This window comes from Ictidomys tridecemlineatus, chromosome 5 (genome assembly GCF_052094955.1).
Source record: "Ictidomys tridecemlineatus isolate mIctTri1 chromosome 5, mIctTri1.hap1, whole genome shotgun sequence".
In the NCBI taxonomy this organism is placed as follows: Eukaryota; Metazoa; Chordata; class Mammalia; order Rodentia; family Sciuridae; genus Ictidomys; species Ictidomys tridecemlineatus.
The window spans coordinates 35160274-35178099 of record NC_135481.1 but is presented as its reverse complement, the minus strand read 5'-3'; the positions used below and the strand labels follow the sequence as shown (position 1 = coordinate 35178099).

The following is a 17826-nucleotide window of genomic DNA, read 5'->3' as shown; positions in this document are numbered from 1 at the left end:
TCATAAAGATACTCTTATGCATTTGGCATAGCTAAATGTTATTTAATTTGTACAATTTTGTTCAGGAAATAAATTATTAATTTATTTTATTAGATTATATTTCTTGATTTCAGTTCCGAAATTTTAGCCACTGTGTAAGTTCAGTATGCATAGAAAGCTGAATTTGCACATATACCTATATTTGTAGAAAACTCATTCCTTAACCACCTTTCTGAACACTTCTGGTGAATAGCACTTTTTAAAAAATTATTATTATTTTTTTAGTGATGAAAACAACAACTTTATTTATTTATTTTTATGTGGTGCTGAGGATCGAACCCAGTGCCTCACATGTGCAAGGTAAGCGCTCTACCACTGAGCCACAATCCCAGTCCTGGATGCCACTTTTTAAAATCAAGGTTAAATGAATAAAAGAGATGTAAAGATTTTCATTGTTGGGAAAGATAGTTCAAGTTTCAATAGGGCAGATCTTAGGGTGTGACAAAGGCAAGGAAGGCCAGGTGCCATATTCTTTCAGAGTGATTATTGCATTAAAAACAAATCAAAGCGTAGCTATGTTATTTATTTGCAAAAACTTGGCCCAATCACCCACAAAATTACAATACTCTTCAGTAGCATGTAATTAAATTGCTTTCTAAATGCCACCTGACAGTTCAGCAGATACGTAAGGAGAATGAGCAGAGCAGAAATTTGTTAAACATGTAAAATCTTCCATCTGACTGAACAGTTGTCACATGCATTTTAATGTAAGTGTATTAAAATGAATCCAGAATTTGTTTTACTTGGTTATGGCAAGGCCAACAGATCAGGAGATGACTGCCATGAAGGAATGAATTTTTACTCAGAGTTCTTAAGAGACAGAAGGCTCAACATGCCATGTAATGGCCATATGGGGAAGCACCTGGGTAGGTCAGGAGGCAGGAAAAGTGAAGGGGAAGCATGGGCAAATGCCTATATGATGGCTTTTATGAGACAGGCTGACTAGCTTTGGAATTGGCTGGTTGGAATAATTTAGTGGACTCTAGGGGTTAAAGGGGCTGCTCCTAGTTGTTGGATACCTGTCCCTGGGGAGATTAGAGTTGAGGAATATTCCTCCTGGGATATAAGGACCAGATAAAGGAGGTAGATCCCAGTATGGGCTCTGGATTGACTGGCTTACATATCAAAGGTATGCTGCAGGCTGGTCTTCACTGTCTCCAGGAGTTAGCTAGGTCTGGGAGGGGTGGTCTCTCTAGAATTATTAGCAAGGCCCCAAAATGTTAAACCAGCATAAATGCAGGAAAAGTCCAAACCAATACACCTGATTGTTAAATACCAGGACTCAGAATATCTCCAGGAAGAGGAAGCACCAGCTTCTTCCTGGTTTCATGAGGTGTCAATGCAGTGCCCTTGACAAGTGCCATGAATAGTTCTGCACAAGCTACCTGCAGGCACATCAGATTAAAATGAAATCATGTGAAGGAAACATAGCCTTCATGAGGTAATGTCTGACATTTTCTTGGTGCTCAATGTAGTGATCAATCAGTGACAGAAACAATTTCCTTCCTGAGATTTTTCTGGATTTAGATCTGCCCTTCTGTAAGTCAGGGGATGTGATTATATTTGTGTGTCAACCTGAGTGGGCCATCTAGTGCTCAGGCATTTTGTCAAACAGTATCTGGGTTTGTCTACGAGGGTGTTTCTAGATGATATGAATATTTTAATTGGTAGATGGGGTAAAGAAGATTGCCCTTCTCAGTGGGGCTCATCCAATCAGTTTAACAAAGTAGAACAAAAAGGTTGACCCTCCCATGAATCAGAGAGAATCCTTCTTGCCAGAGTGTCTTGAGCTAGAACATTGTTCTCCTGCCTTGGGACTCAGTTGGAATACTAACTTCTCCTGTGCCCGAGCTGGCCTTTGGACTGCAGCTATACCACAGGCTCTCCTAGGACTCTGGCTTGTTGACCACAGATTCTGTTGGCTTCCATAACTGTGTGAGGCAATTCCCAAAAGTGTCTCCCATATATTAGGGAAGGTGATAATGTTTATTTTTGGTGTCCTCCTTCATTCTTTTCTACCTTCTCCAATTGAACCTTGGTTTTAATCTCTTTTGATTATGTGGCCTGGAGGATATACCTGGTTTCCTTCAGCCTCACTTTTTCCCTGGTATAAAATGGGAATAATATCCACTGTGAGTTGTTTGCTGGCTGCTGCTGATGCCTGCACTGCTGCTGATGCCTGCACTGCTGCTGCAAAGGGCATTCAGAAAAATATGCTTTGTATGAAAAGAGATCATTCTAGCTCTGGCCCTGCTGCTGATATTATGTGGCTTTTGGAAGATCATCTTGTGCTTTGAGCTTCAGTTTTTAAGTGTTATCGAAAACTTCAGTGTGGGTCTGGGGGTGGGCCCCATGCAATTGGAATTATCTTTTAAGATTCTCTGCACATGGGAGGGGTGATTTTTAAGTCTTGTTGCTATTCTTTGTGTTGCTTTTATCTTGTAATCACTTGAAATATATCCAAAATATTTCAATGACAGGAAAGCAAAGCTAATGTCCATTCTGATACAGGTTTTTTTTTTTTTTGGTTGTTGTTTGTTTCATCGTTCATTTTAGTTTTTTTTCCTCTGTGTGTGAAAACTTTGAAATATATACAAAAATAGGCTACCACAAGGAACATCCATCCATATATCCTTACCAGTTGGCTTCAAATTATTAACTCATGACCTATTTTTATTTCATCTCCACCAATTTCCAAATACTGTAATATTTTCAAGCAAACACCAAAGCATTTTGATCATAAGAATCATAGTATATACTTCTAAAAGGTAAGGACTCTTAAAAATTGTATCAATAGCTGGGCATGGGAGCTCTAACACCAGCGGCTTGGGAGGCTGAGGCAGAAGGATTGTGAGTTCAAAGCCAGCCTTAGCAAATTAGTGTGGCCATAAGTAACTCAATGAGACCCTGTCTCAAAATAAAATATGAAAAAGGTCTGAGGATGTAGCCTCAATGGTTGAATGCCAGTGGATTCAATCCCTGGTACAAAAAACAAAAACAAACCCAAAACCAAAAACCCAATACTATTATTGCATTTCACCCCATCCTTTAAAAAACTTCTTTTTGATTTATTTAGTAAACTAAAATTTTATACTATTTACTCCCTTTCACTTCATTACTTGGGGTACAATTAAGCCAATGTGCATTTTTCTGAATTGTTAAAGAATTAGTTTGTCACTTAACTAGTGATGTAGTTGTCCTAGTTTGTTTTGCACTGCTATAACAGAATTCCTGAGACTGGGAAACTTATAAAGAGCAGAGATAAGCCTTAGGGCTGACTGAATTAATTGAGCTGGCAAGCCCATGTGGGAAGAACTAGTTCTGGAAGAGCAGTTTTCCAGAGTCTCATCACCTAGGCAACTAGACAAGAGCCTGACTCATGCTGTGTAGACAAAGCTCACTTGTGCCTAGACCCTGGAGCCCACAGGGATCTAGGCCACTGGAACTCAACTAGTAGTTCAGTGCCCAGATCTGGTGAGATGACAAGGTGGGTGTTGAGAGCTGGAGGTTATCTGTCATCTGTTTTTCTCTTTGGTTTTGAAAGTGATTTACAAAGGTAATCTGTTAAAGATTGGCCCTGAGGAAGTATGTGCCTAAAGTGTCAGCTACTCAGGAGACTGAGGTAGGAGGGTCACTTGAGCCCATGAGTTTGAGACTAGCCCATGCAACACAGTGAGGCCTTGTCCCCCCACCCCCAATAAACAAACAAACAAACAAACAAACACTTCAACCCAAGCCAAAACAAACACACCACCACCACCACCACCACTAAAGAGTTGGCCCTGTGGTTATTGAAACCTAAAGCAGAGCGGGGTCAGCCTGGGTAGGCCTGAGATAAAACACTCTATAATGAACCACACGCTCTCCTCAAAAGTAAAATAGCAAAAGAATTTTGACTACAAGCTTTCTGGTTGGTGAATCTTTCATTAAGAATATATTATATAATACAGAATTTACGAGAAAAAAAAAAAGAATGCTCTTAATAACCCTTGCTTAGATGCCAGCTCTGTTGGAATTCAGCTGGGTGTCCTGCTTGCTTACAACTCAGTGAGTGGCCTGTCACATGACACAAAATTAGGGCGCTTTGGACACAGGCTGTCTGTATTGTTTATTCAGGAAGGGCCTGCTGTGGACTGCACAGATCAGACCCTGGAGCCAGCCAGTAAGTGATGTAAGTGGGAGGGACCCAGGCAGCTGCCTAATCTTTCCATCAGCAGGAGTTGTACTTCATTTATGCTGTAGATATTTCAAAGCATTTACTTTGATCCTTTAAGAGAGGCACTAAATTGATTTAGGATTAATCGAGGGATTTTTGTCTAACTTAAAAGCATTACATTATTTAATTTTAAAATATATTGCATGTGCCACTTGTTAAATGAAAGTTAATTTTGGCGTATTTAGTAATTATTTAATGTGTGTTTCACATTTTAAGAATGTAGGGATAAAGTGGCTGGATCTTTCTGTGTCATTGGTAGTTAATTTTTTCTTTCTTTCTTTCTTTTTTTGAGAAAGAATTTCGCTATGTTATCGAGGACAATTTGAACTATTGGGTCGAAGTGATCTTCTTGCCTCAGCCCTGGAGTAGTTGTGACTACAGGCATGTACCACAATGCCTGACTTTATTTCTTAAATAAACAAGAATATAGGTTTCTGGGATGACTGAGAAGTAAAATTAGTTTCGTGCTTTTGCCTTGTTTTTGTGGACAGGGGTTTCTATTTCTTCTTAGCTGATTTCAGGGTCAGGTTTGGCCTTCCTTTCATTTATTGCCTTCTGGTTAAGATTGTGTGGCTGTCACTTCCATAAATTGTCTGTTTTTTGGATTGTTGCTGTAGACTTGCTCTAGGTTAATGTCAGAAATTCTTATTGGTTGCTGAGTGATGTTTTCTGATGCCACTTCTAACAACAGATATCTGTTTTGTTTCCCTAACATCAACCATTTCTCCAGTACCAACAATTCAGTTCAATTTTGACATTAACTCCAGGAGTTAGTACAGACCCCGTATGTTCAAGGCTTAGTCACACAAGACTGCCCCTGCTTCAGACACTTGCCACAAATGAGCCCCCAGGACCACACTTGTGTCTGGTCAACACACATTCAGGGTTTCCCATGATCCCCCTGGGGTTTGATAATTAGCTAAATTACTCCCAGAACACAGGAAAACACATGTTTCCTGATTTATTATAAAGGACATAACTCAAGAATGGCCAAATGGTAGAAATATGAGGGGCACAGAGTTTCCATGTCCTCCCAGAGCACCTCGCTCTCCTGGTACTTTCAAGTGTTCTGGAAGTTCATGGAATCTTATTTATTGTTCAAGAGTTTTAGTAGAGCTGAGAATGCAGTACCTCTTCCCTCTTGAGGGTCAAGGGCGGGGCTCAAACTTTCAACCCTCTAATGACAACCTATATTTGGTTTTTCTGACAACCATCTCCATTCTGAAGTTATCTAGAGGTCCTACCCTGAGCCACCTCAATAGCATAAAGTTAGGAAATTGCAAGGGTTTTAGGAACTTCGTACTATAAATGGTGAATGAAGACCAAGTATATTTTTTATTATACCACAGTTCCAAAATGGGATATTAAAATTGTGATTAGGCGTTATTTCCCTGGATTATTCTTTTGTCTTTGATGTTATATCATATTCTGCCTTCTTCACAAACATTATATGGACCTGGGTTTTCTGATCTGGATTTTTAGATAATGTTACATAGTTAGGATGAGAGAGTAATTGAGATTTAGGGATGTTTTGAAACTTGAGACATTTATTCTAAAGCATTTGTGGTTTTGAGATTGTTTATAGTTAAAAAGTGAAATATGACTGCAAAGGCTAGGACATTCTGCTTGATGGCTGATATTAATGAAGGCAATAAAACTGGTACAGAGTACTTTGTGTTTATACTGAAGGAATAAGCCGAAAGAAATAGCCTTCTTGACTTAGTGAGGGAAATATTTGTGTAAATTCTGAGAGAAGACGGAGGTCAAATAACCTCAGCTGGAGTGGCTGGAAACCAGAAACTCAGCCTGGCCTCCTCCTATATTGTCTTTTTTTTTTTTTTCCCCTGAACAAAATTATTTCCATAGAGCTAAGTAGTGTTAGAGCCGTGGAAAAATATTTTCCTTTTTCTGAGAAGTGAGGAGATTTGCTGTGATTCTGTGATTCTGTGAATGTGCAGAAAGAAAGGCCCCATGTGCTGACTGTGTATTCACCGTGTACTCACCATTTTCTTCATTCCCTCACAAATAGCAGTATCCTATTTGGTGATTCTCTCCATTCTTCAATCTAAAAGAAAAAATAATCTATTTGAATAATTTTGAAAATTTAAAATGTAGGATTCATTAAAGAAAACTTGAAAAGTACACACCAAGAAAAGGAAAAGGTTATTTGCAGTTATATCAAAACCATTGCTAACATTTAGGTGTCAGTATCATGAAAAATGTTTACTTTTTTCTGGAAAGTTATGTATAATATCACCCCCCCTCCCCCATTTAATAGCATCACACAAACATTGTTTTGTTGTTGTTTGTGTTAGTTCATTTTTTGTTGTTGTGACAAAATACCTGAGATAATCGATTTGAAGGAAGCAAGATTTATTTTGGCCTATGGTTTCAGTCCATGGTTGCTTGGCCTTTTTGCTTTGGGCCTGTGGTGAGCAGCACATCATGGTGGGAGCGGGTGGAGAAGGAAGTCTATTTACCTCTTGGCAGCCAGGAAGCAAAGGGAGTGGGTGCTGATAGTGCCAAGGTCACGGGTTTGTTCCCGTATGGGCCACCAAATGCCGCAGTCTGGCTGGGCACAATTCACGAGCCACTTGTCAAGCAGGAACGAACTTTATTTTTAGAACGCACACCTCACCACACGAGCTCTCCAGGAATTCCCTCAGAGCCCAACTGCCACCACTGGCTCTTCCAGCCAGCCTCTCAACCCCCACTCCTTCCGCTCTTGAGGCCAATTGGCTGGGTCTCGTGGGCGGAGCCAAAAGCGTCCCCCAATGAGCAGCTCTGTGGTCTGAAAGGGCGGGGAAACAGCCCAATGAGCATCACCGCAGAGGAGCCAATCAGCTGGAAGTTTGCTGGGGCCGCTTCGGCTGTGGCTCTCAACAAGTGTGAAAGGGTGTGGGGTTCCGACATCCCCTTCAATATCCCCAATAACCTAATCCTTCCCTTTAAGCCTCATTTCCTACAGGTTCCACCACCTCTCAACAATGCCACAGGCTGGAGACCAACTTTTAATACATGGATCTTTAGGAGACATTTAAGATCCAAACTGTAACATTGTTGATATATAATTGTCCTAAGATCACAGAAGCAGTATAATGTAGTGGTTTAAAGTCGAAGCTCTGATACTGAAGTATCTGGGCATAACTTGAGAAGGTTACTTAAGTGCTACTTGCCTTAGTTTTACATTTGTCAAATGGGATGATAATGGCAACACACTCCTAAGTAAAAAGCTATGTAAATGTTACACTTAAATGATAGTTATTATCACTGAAATAAAGATTTTATTACCATAAATATACTTACAAAGTTGAAATTTTTATAACATACAGAAAAGCAGGAGAAATAAAAATCACCCATTATTGTAAAATTCAGAGAGAAACAGTTAAGATTTTGGAGTTTCTTTTTTCAGTGCATTTTCTTTTACACAGTTGAGATAATATTGCATTTCCATTTGTATCCTTATCATAAGCATTTTATATACTCTGTAAACATAATTTTAAAATATTACATGAATCATCTCATCATCATTACTTGACCTTTACCCCAATATTTTGACATTTAGATCATTCTTTGCCCCCCTGTTAAACTGAGATAATTATAGATTAACCTCAGTTAAAACAACCAGGGACCAGAATTGTGCCTGACCAGAGTGGAGCCTGCAGTGGTTCTTTTAGTCCCAAGATGTAACGAGGTCTAATCCTCAAATCAGTTAACAGAAGGTTGACCATATTATAAATAAGTAAGAAATATTTTTATAACAGTTTTTATTCATTAGAATTAGAGGTTATTTTCTTAGACTAGATCCCCAGGATCAGAAATACAGGGTCAAGGGATAATAAATGTTATTTTTTTGAAGATCATACTGATTTTAGATGTATAGCAACAGTGTATGAACCTGGCCCAATTTCTGGGGATCTCCAAATACTCCTCCCTCCATGCCTTCCTGCCCCAGCTCTGGGTCACTTCTTGGATCTGAAATATTGAGGAATAGTTGGCATCAGGGGTGCCCCAACTCTGAACTAGAGTTAATTCTAATTTAAATTAGCACCTTTGACTCCTCCTCCTTACCCCTCCTCTTTCTTCCTCCCTAGCCCTTTCTTTGCTTCCTCTAATCCTCTTATACAGCTTTCCTCTTCTCCCATCAGAGAGGATATGATGGAATTAAGTCATGGCCATTAAGAAGTTAGTGACCTTAGCAGCCAGAATCATTGTTCCTCAGTGGGGTATTTGCATTTTAATAAAGGGTTCAGGAAGTAGTGTTGAACTCAAATGGCTGAACATAATGTTGACATTTGGGCACCCAGAGAGGGTGATGTCTTGGGTTATACAAATTATGCCAGTCTGTGGTATCCTAGATGTAGGCCAGTGCTGTGGATAGGGTGAAGTGAAGGCCAATCTCTGAGAAGCCTCAATTTCCTCTTCGCCAAAGCATTTACTTCAGAATAGAAATATGTTTGCCTAAAGGTAAAATGGGTCTCTCAGAGGAACTATTAAGGAGAAATTGTTTACTGAATTGGATATAATAAAAGACTGGTCAGCAGCATGTGCAGACTCTTTACATAAAATATAACTTTATGATACCAGGCAGGGCTCCTTTTATGGCTTTTTTTTTTTTTATCATCTGGTTGAAATTGCTAAAGGCGTGGAGGACTTTTGCTTGTGCATCTGTAGCCAGTGATTTGATTAAATTGCGTGTCCCTGGGCAAGCAGAGCCAGGAGGTCTCTGCATGGGGCCGAGGAGGCTCTGATTAGCATGCTCAGACCTCTGAGTGGCAGAAGGTGGGTTAATTGATGGACTATTTCTACTTCAGCAAGGTCACAGTTATCTTTTAAGGCAAGGAGTACTGCAGTTCTCTATTTGTGGACTTTCACATTTGTTTTAATGGATTGAAAAGTCAAAGAAAGAGTGTGTGAGAAGAAAATGGGAGGCACATGGACACAATGAGGTAAACTCTAGTTTTTACAGATGGACAAGGATGGGTAGAGACAAGTTCTTAGGAAGCTCTTAGAGGGCAGGTCCTACCGTGTGCAACCACAGCCCTAGTTGGTCTGAAAGTAGGAGGAAGGGGAGACAGGAAAGCTTAGTCAATTGTCTGTTTTCAGCCATGTGACCTTGGAGGCTTCAGAACCCCAGTCAGCAGGGAAAGTGGTCTCGAGAGGAGATGGTGGGTATCAGTGGGGGCTGGCCAGACATCAGCCTCCCCTTGCTCTATTCCAGAGTGGTCCTTCTTTGGCCATCACCAATTCATCTCTTTTCTTCTAGCCTGATCCAGCCTGATGATGGCCCCACTGGTCACTGTGGTGTCCAGCCCCCGTGCCCGGCTCTTTGCCTGCTTCCTCAGGCTAGGCACTCAGCAGACTGGCTCCCTCCAGCTGCATACAGGAGCCAGCTGTGCATCCAAGAACTACTATGAGGTGCTGGTACTAGGTGGGGGCAGTGGTGGGATCACCATGGCTGCCCGCATGAAGAGGAAAGTGGGTGCAGAGAATGTAGCCATCGTGGAGCCCAGCGAGGTAAGTCTCCCCTTTTGAGTACACCAGTGTGTGTGTGTGTGTGTGTGTGTTAGGGATGCGGGTGCGACTGTCAGGTACAGGTTTGCATGTCTTCACGTTAGGCTGCTTTTTTATAACCAGGAGGAGAAATACTATCTGAAAAGATTAGGGGAAAGTGGAGGGAGGGAGAGAATGAGGACAGATCTCTTGGCTTTTTGTGTTCCTTAGGGTTGCCATAACAAATGAGTACAAACCAATTGGCTCACACAGCAGATATGTATTATCTCACAGCTCGCAGAAGTCTCAGACCAAATTATTGACAGGGTCACACTCCCTCTGAAGGCTGGGTGAGGGACCCAGGCAGGGGAATTCATCCCATGCTTCCCTCCCAGCTTCTGGTGGTTGGTGATAGTTCTTACCACTCTGTGGTTTGTAGATGCACCACTCCATTCTCTTCCTTACCTTCACATGATGTTCTCTGTGTCTCTGTGTCCCTGTGTCTTTACAGCTTGTATTTTTGTTGTTCTTTCTTTTGTCTATTCAAGTATGACCTCACCTTAATGTGATTACATCTGTGAGAATTCTATTTCCAAATAAGGTCATGTTCACTGGAACTGGGATTAGGACTTGAATGTATCTTTTTGGGAGACACAATTCAACCCATGATACCCTCCTACTCCAACTCACTGTTCAGAGGAAAATCAATTGCCATTGTACTTTTCTATCTCTGTTGCAGTCTGGAGAAGGGATAGTGATTTGAGGGGCAGGGAGGCCCCTGGAAAGCTGTCAATGGGTTTGAGAAATTTAAGTGTAAGTGGATTATAAACAGATTATAAGGGAGAGAAGGAAGTCGATATTATGAAGGAAGATCAAGTGAGGCAATGTTCCATGAAAAACATTTTAAGATTGTACAAAAACTTCGGAAAAATATTCAAAAATTTTGGCTGTTTGCACGACATTTCCCAAGGAACTGAGTGTGCACCAGCTGGAATCTCTCTGTTCTTGGGAGAAAAAAAACAACATGAGTCCATGACCTGGTTTGACAGGGAGGGTAGGATGGAAAGACATACTTCTTAAGATGTCTCCCTAACCAGAAATAAAGCTATCCAGACCCTTAATGGGAGAGAATACTTTGGAGTACTCTCTGCCACTTTCACTTTTAAAGTGACTTCAGTTAGGGACACCACTCCTAGTGACAGTAGCCTGGAAACTGTATCAGGTGGCTGTTCTCTGGTGCATGCTCTATTGTGGCTAATCCATGGATGGTCTCCCACTGGCTTCTCTTTGTAATTAGACTGGCTCTTCTGGGGACTGGACACACTCAGAAGCCAGAATCATGTCTGTCCTGTCTCTCAAGGAAGTACAGTGCAGCAGCCTCTTGAGGAAGCTGCCGGGGGGTTTGGCTTTTAGCACCTTCCCTTCTGTGTCTGATTGAGTGATTGCTAGAGCTGATGTTTGTGGTCTAAAAAAATCTGAGCTTGTATTTTTGTTGTTTTTTTCTGTTCATGATGGACTTGAAATTGATGCATTCTCATATTTGGAGACCTCTGTCCTCCTTCTCCTTCATCATACTCATTGCTGGCTATAGGGAGATTGCAAATCATTCTGTGTCCTCTTCACCTCCCTGTGGGTTTTGGCTGCTCTGGCCAGCCAGTCTGAAGTACTTTAGAATATTAAGAACTCTTTGTCCCCTTATCCACCCTATGAATGCATCCTCAGAAGCCATTAAATCAATCTGCCCTTTGCCCCTGAATCTAGAACTTTCACAACTAACTTATAGCAAGACTGGACCATCTGAAACAAAAGGACTCCAGAAAATGGTGAAAATTTGGGCAGGCAGTGTACTGTGGGATAGGATTTGGCACCTATTGACTTTGAGTGGCTAATGTGAAGTGTTTGCAGTGCTCCATAGGCTTGGGTAACGTAGTTTGAAGTTAGTGAAGTTTCAAGGCTCCCCAGAAGTGGCCCAGACTTAGCATTGTCTCTATATACTTCTCAGGAAGGATGTAAAGGCTTAATTTTTCTTTACATTTGTGCACATAAATATATTCATAATGTGTGTTCATATATATGTGTATATATACATATACATACATATATATACATGTATAATATATATATTATACATGTATTTTATATATATATATATATATATATATATATATATATACATACATACATACACACACATGTATAATATATATAAAACACCAAGACAAATTTTGGCAATGAATAATACAGTGGTCATTAAAGATAGCTTATGCCTTTTTTATGATCTTGGGTTAATTTTTGGGTTGGGTGGTTATCCTTCAGAGTTTAACATAATAGAATATAGAAACAGGGCAGAACTTTCTGGACTATGAAATTTACTTTTTAAAAAAATACAGTGCTCTAACAATCAGGAGGGAGTAATTGAGAAAGTCTAGTTCAAACACTTTTAACTAAGACCCTTTAGGTCAGGCTCAAATTGAAATAACTCTCCAAATGCTTTGTTTCTCAGAGACATTTCTACCAGCCAATTTGGACACTGGTGGGTGCTGGTGCCAAACAGTTGTCCTTCTCTGGTCGTCCTACAGCAAGTGTGATTCCATCTGGTGTAGAGTGGATCAAAGCTAGAGTTGTTGAGCTGAACCCAGACAAGAACTGTGTCCACACTGACAATGGCAAGGAGGTAACCTTCTGGGATCTTTGGATTATTTTATTAACCTGGTGTCTTGTATTGGTGCACAACCATTCTCAAACTGGACAGTTTTCTGGTGAAACAGTGGCATATGTGTGCGTGTATGCTGGTATGTATGGGTGTTAAACACTGCACAAGATGGTAAGATGCATGACAAATGGAAAACAGATGGAGGGACTTACTGGTGTTAAATTAATAAATAAACTACCAAGACAAGTATTTGTTGAACATCTGCTGTGTACCCTATTGCTTAGTATAGCATCTTGCATCTGAGTGCTTATTGGACAAATGCTATTGCTACATGTTAAAAGGACAGGCATCTCTTTCCTTTGGAAGCAGTTGTCTTTTTTACTTGACACCTGGCCTCCCAGAGGAAAGGGATGTAGGGAAATAGTCATTCCATGAATGTGTTGCCAGGGGAGTCCTGCCTGCTGCCAGAGCTGGAGACTCACAATCACTCAGCCCCATTTAGAAATCTCTTCCTTTGCCCACCACTCAGGAGTCAAAACTTTTCAGCAACTGCTGCTGAAGAGGGTAGTGAGATTACAGGCGTCGAATCCATCTACAACTTCATGTCTGTTATTCGCTGCTGAGCCCAGGATGCTCTCTTCCAGTCTCCTGGGGTCCTTGGGCTCCTAGGATGTTGTCGACCTTCATATCTGTACCTTCTCCCTTCAAATTGGGGTCTGGCACGTTTGGAGTTGTAGAATCTAAGAGCTGGTGAGAATCTGAAAGGTTTTGAGTCCAACTCCCCCTTCTTAGCAAGGATTCATTTGCTATACATGTTCTTAAGCTTTTCTTGGGCCATGCATAAATCTTTCTGAGTGCCTTATGAAAACCCTTGCTAGAAAAACACATGTGTACCATAGTTTGCGTTTAATTTCAACAAGTTCAGAAATTCTCTGGAGCCTTTCCTTGAACCTTGATTAGGAGTAGCTACCTTATGGCATTTATGATCCAAGGCTCTCTCATTTCCATTCATCACTCTACAAATATTTATTAAACACACCTACAAGAAGCTAGGCACAGTTTTGGGCATTAGGAATACATGAGTGGCCAAAAAGACAAAAAATCCTGACTATCCTGGATTTTTTATCCTAGTATAGGGAGGACATAATAAATAAATATAATGAATAATAGACAAAATAAGCAAATTATATACTATGTTAGAATGTGTTGAGCATTACTGAAAAAAAAATGGAGTTGAGTTATTAGATTGAAGCCCATGGGAGTGGGGGTTGAATTTAAAACAAAAGAACCTCTTGGTGCCTTTAGGCAGGCAGATTTTAGAAAGTTCTGCTCTTGCCAGATCAGAATCTACCTTCCTTTAATCTTTTCCTTATTTTTTCTTGGGCCTGCATGGTATTATTGTTCTTAATATTTTACTACCTTTATAATCCCTTTCTTACTCCTTGGTCTGCCTACTAGTGTGTAAGAAAAAGCTTCTTTCTTTTCTGTGCAGAAACCCTTCAACTCTGTTAAGATGGCTCTTATATTCTGTGTGAGTTTTTTTTTTCTGCAGGTAGACTTCTCTCCTGTCCTCATGTCCCTTGACTCTTCCTTACCTTTCATGGTTTCTGGCCCCCTCATTCCCCTCTTTATCCTCCTTGGGACATCATCTGGCTTGTTAATGGCCCTGTGAACCAGGAGTCTAGATGAGAAGGAAACTCCACAGAACAGCCCAGAATGGAGTGGGATTGTTCTCTGCCACAATCAGATGCTGCCTAAGCTGCCTTTGCCCTTTCAGTGACAGTCACCACAGTGCTGATTCATGCTGAGCTTGAGGCTGGTTCACATCTCTGGGTCTTTTTCATGTGACCCACTGTCAAGTCAGGCCTCTCATGCCCTGGAAGAGTGCACTTGTCATTAATTTTACTTAAAAACAGGCATATATATATATATATATATATATATATATATATATATATATATATATATATATATAAATAATAAGTAAATATATATGTGCATGTATTTTTTAGTTAAAAATTTAAATGTATACAAAATTTAAATGTATAAAAATATTTTCCCCTGTCAATGGTTGAGAACTTCTTTATTTTCCTGTCACCAGGAGGCCAGACTGAATTCTTTTTAGTTCACAAGATTGAGCTCAGTCACTGGTTTACCTTGCCAATCTCCTGTTCACAGGGGGCTCCTCTTGTGTAACACATGTCGCCCTTGGTCCAGCAGAACCTGCCTCATTGAATAGACCCCTCAGCAACCTCTGTGGTTGGACTCACATTCCTCTTAGGACCATGAACTTGTCTTATCTCTTAAGATTGAGAGCACTTGTCAGCTTTCTCATGGCTGTGCCCTACTCATTACTCCCAAGGTTCAGGCACTTAGGAAAGTTGTAGGGTCTTGGTTTAAGGTTGGGGAAGAAGGTGGTGCAATGTGGTGAAACTTTTCTTTCAGGGTTTTATTAAGCAAAAGTATTTCATAGATAGACGGTCTCAGAAGTCATCATATAGCATCTCGTGTGAGATATCATCTTCTTGTTTGAGTTCATCCTCCCAACTGGTTGGGATCTTTTGGATTTATGAATCTGTCACCCAATTAGCAAATTTTCCTAGCTGTTATCCACATATGGCTTCATTTGAAGTTTTAATTTTTTAATATATCCCTAGAGAACTTATTTTAGATTGCATAAATTAATCAGCATTCTTTAGCAAGTATTATTCAATTTACCAGTCATTCCATTCTTAGTTTGCCACTTTTCTTATCTTAGCCACTAGGTGAAAGACTGAATTGAAGGAACCATGGAAACCAGACTCTGTATCTCTGACTCTTCCCCCACACAGTAATTTATTTGGAACAGTTCCTATAAGCGCAGTAGTAGACTTGTTCCTTCTCTGGACTTTACCTGGTTTTATTCTCTACATTGTTCCTGCTGCACTGGCCTCTCATTTCCTCAAATGTCTTTTCCTCCTCTACCCCTAGCTGACACCTACTCAGCTTTATCTTAGAAATGACCCCTTTGGGCAAGCCTTCCTTGACATATCATACTGGGTCAAGGTTCCTCTTATTGTGCTATCACAGCATTCTGTGATTTAGTAATTATCTGATAACTTTCTCTTTCCCACTAGACTTCTCTTTCCCTGGAGGGCAGATACTGTGTCTGATGTATTAGTCATTGTACACTCAGGACCTAGCATGCTATTTGGCACATGGAAGGTGCTCAGTAAATACTTGTGAGAAATAGTGTTTCTGTTTATTTATAAAATGGAAATAGTAATATCTATCTTACTGGCTTATTATCAGCTTTGAAAATATGAATATTCTTCGAATGGAAACATGGAAAGCACTTAGAACAGTATCAAGCACAGGGGAAATGCTCAAGGACTTTTATTATTTTTAAAAAGAATACAAGAAAAGAAGGAAAAGGAAATATTTCCTGCGTGTGCACTGTATGCAGCACAGTCTTGAATGCTGACTGAAAGCAGGTGGATCATCTCTGAGCACTTGTCTTTGCTCTTCTTTTTCTAAATTACCATGTGGCATCTATTTAGTAGATGAACTTGGAATTCTTCAAGGGATTAGCAGTCTAATTTACTAAATTCTCAGTGTCAGGATTGTCCTCCCCCAGTCCTGAATGAGGTGAGTATAGTTATCCATATTCAGCCTTCTAGTGAGGTCCAAACTGTTCTCTGTAATTGCTCCAAAGTCTTGACTGCCAGATTTTGCAATCCTTAGGGTTTAGGTCATCTGGCCCAGAAACTTGAACTCATTCAAAAGACTTAAAGCTTTTATTTAATTTATTTTTTTGTTCTCTTACTGTCCAGGGCTTATTCTCCCTAATGATTCCACATCTGCCCGCTCCCCCATAATCTCAAGGTTGTCTGTTCATAGTCCTTGTAAATAATCACTGTTACACTCTAATAAATTTATGAAAGTGTGCACAGTTGACAGTGTTCCTATATTTCATCTTTAGGTCATCAACCCCAGATCCCAGGCCACCTCTCACCTCACATGCCCTGATGACGTCACACAGTTCAGTCAGCCGTTCAATGGGCCTCTTTAGAATTAAGGAGTTCAAGGCACCAGTTGTCTATGGATAGGAAGAGCATATGAATGAAGATAATTATATCACCTGTCTACTTTGATAAATTGTAATTTGTACAAGCAACTTAAATCATCCATTCATCTATCTAATAAACATTACTGAGTTCCTCACTTTAATTTAGTGACCCTGCTAGATTCTAGGAAGACATGGAATAGGAAGTAAACTTTCATCTTCTACAAGTGTTCCATGTAGTGGGAAGGGGAGAACTCCTGTGTTTCAAAGTGAGTACTATAACATCTGGCATACCGCACTAAGGGAACCCCAGGAGGGTCTGGGGTCTGGTGGCAAGGGTGACTAAGTCATAGGAAAGCTTGGTGACCTCAGAGCTGAGTCTCCTGGATTCCAGGGCAGGACATTTCAGCCACTTTTCCCCTTTGGTTTTCCAGATGAACCTGAGCATTTTTAAACCTTGGTGTCCTCTTTCTTTATCCAGGCATTCCCTCAGCCTTCCAACTTTGCTTCTCCATTTGGTATGAGATCATGGCCATCATAACCCATTTCTCCTTGCTGGGCTCCTGAGTCCAGTTTAATCATTCTCCAACTCTGGTGTTTTGGTGTTCTTATACTTTTCACCCTATTTACATACTTTTTGGGCAAAATTTTTTTTTCCTGGTCCTAAAAACCTGCATTTTCATCATAATGCTAATGTATATTATTATCTTCCTAATGAATAATCACAACATCTCCATCTGAAGAGGGGACTTTTTCATATGTAGATCATTAAGTAAAAACAAATACACTGTATCACATCCTTTTTAATGGTTCTCAAAATAGCAGTTTACCAATTATGATATTGGTCCAATTCATATCTTTAGATTTAAATAAAGTTGATTATGAAGTCATTCTCTCACCCCTAAATATAAAAAAAGCATCAATACAAGCATTGCACAAATAAGTGTAGCATTTATTATTTTTCAATTGTGTAAAACCTAGGTGGGCTTTCAGAAGTCAGGCAGGTTACATAGTATTTGTAAAGCAGTCAGGTGAGAGGCCATAGATAAGGGGCAGGATGGCCAGTCAGAGTGAGCATCCCTCCCTGCCATTCCTACCCACTACCCTCTGCCCCAAGACATTCATAGTGACAAATGGAAACATAGTTCTGACCACACATATCTGGGGCCAGAGTCATTTGTTGGGCTGCTGCTTTTTTGAGGCCTGGTCTAAAATAACATCTTTTTGTGTTGCAGATCTTCTACAAATATCTTATTATTGCTCTTGGAATCCAGCTGGACTATGAGAAGGTACTGTTTGAAATTGTTCCCGTGTTACAGTGGCCTACTTATGCCAAGATCAAACACTGCTTTGGGTTGCTTTGTATTTTTTAACAAGAAA

General features: G+C 40.3%; 1 protein-coding gene across 6 annotated transcripts in view; it reads left to right on the top strand.

Moving 5' to 3' along the window:
- Positions 1-17826, top strand: part of Sqor (sulfide quinone oxidoreductase) — a 47180-nt gene that overhangs the window by 13008 nt on the left and 16346 nt on the right. For 3 of the 6 annotated variants that reach the window (XM_078049673.1, XM_078049672.1, XM_005316530.5), the window contains 3 exons: positions 9522-9772; positions 12252-12422; positions 17682-17735. In XM_078049673.1, the coding sequence (XP_077905799.1) occupies positions 9536-9772; positions 12252-12422; positions 17682-17735 (462 nt within the window). In that variant the 5' untranslated portion in view covers positions 9522-9535. Of the gene's footprint in view, positions 1-4179; positions 4211-9521; positions 9773-12251; positions 12423-17681; positions 17736-17826 lie in introns of those variants that run through there. The other 3 variants (XM_021726557.3, XM_040275105.2, XM_078049674.1) reach the window with 3 other exon arrangements.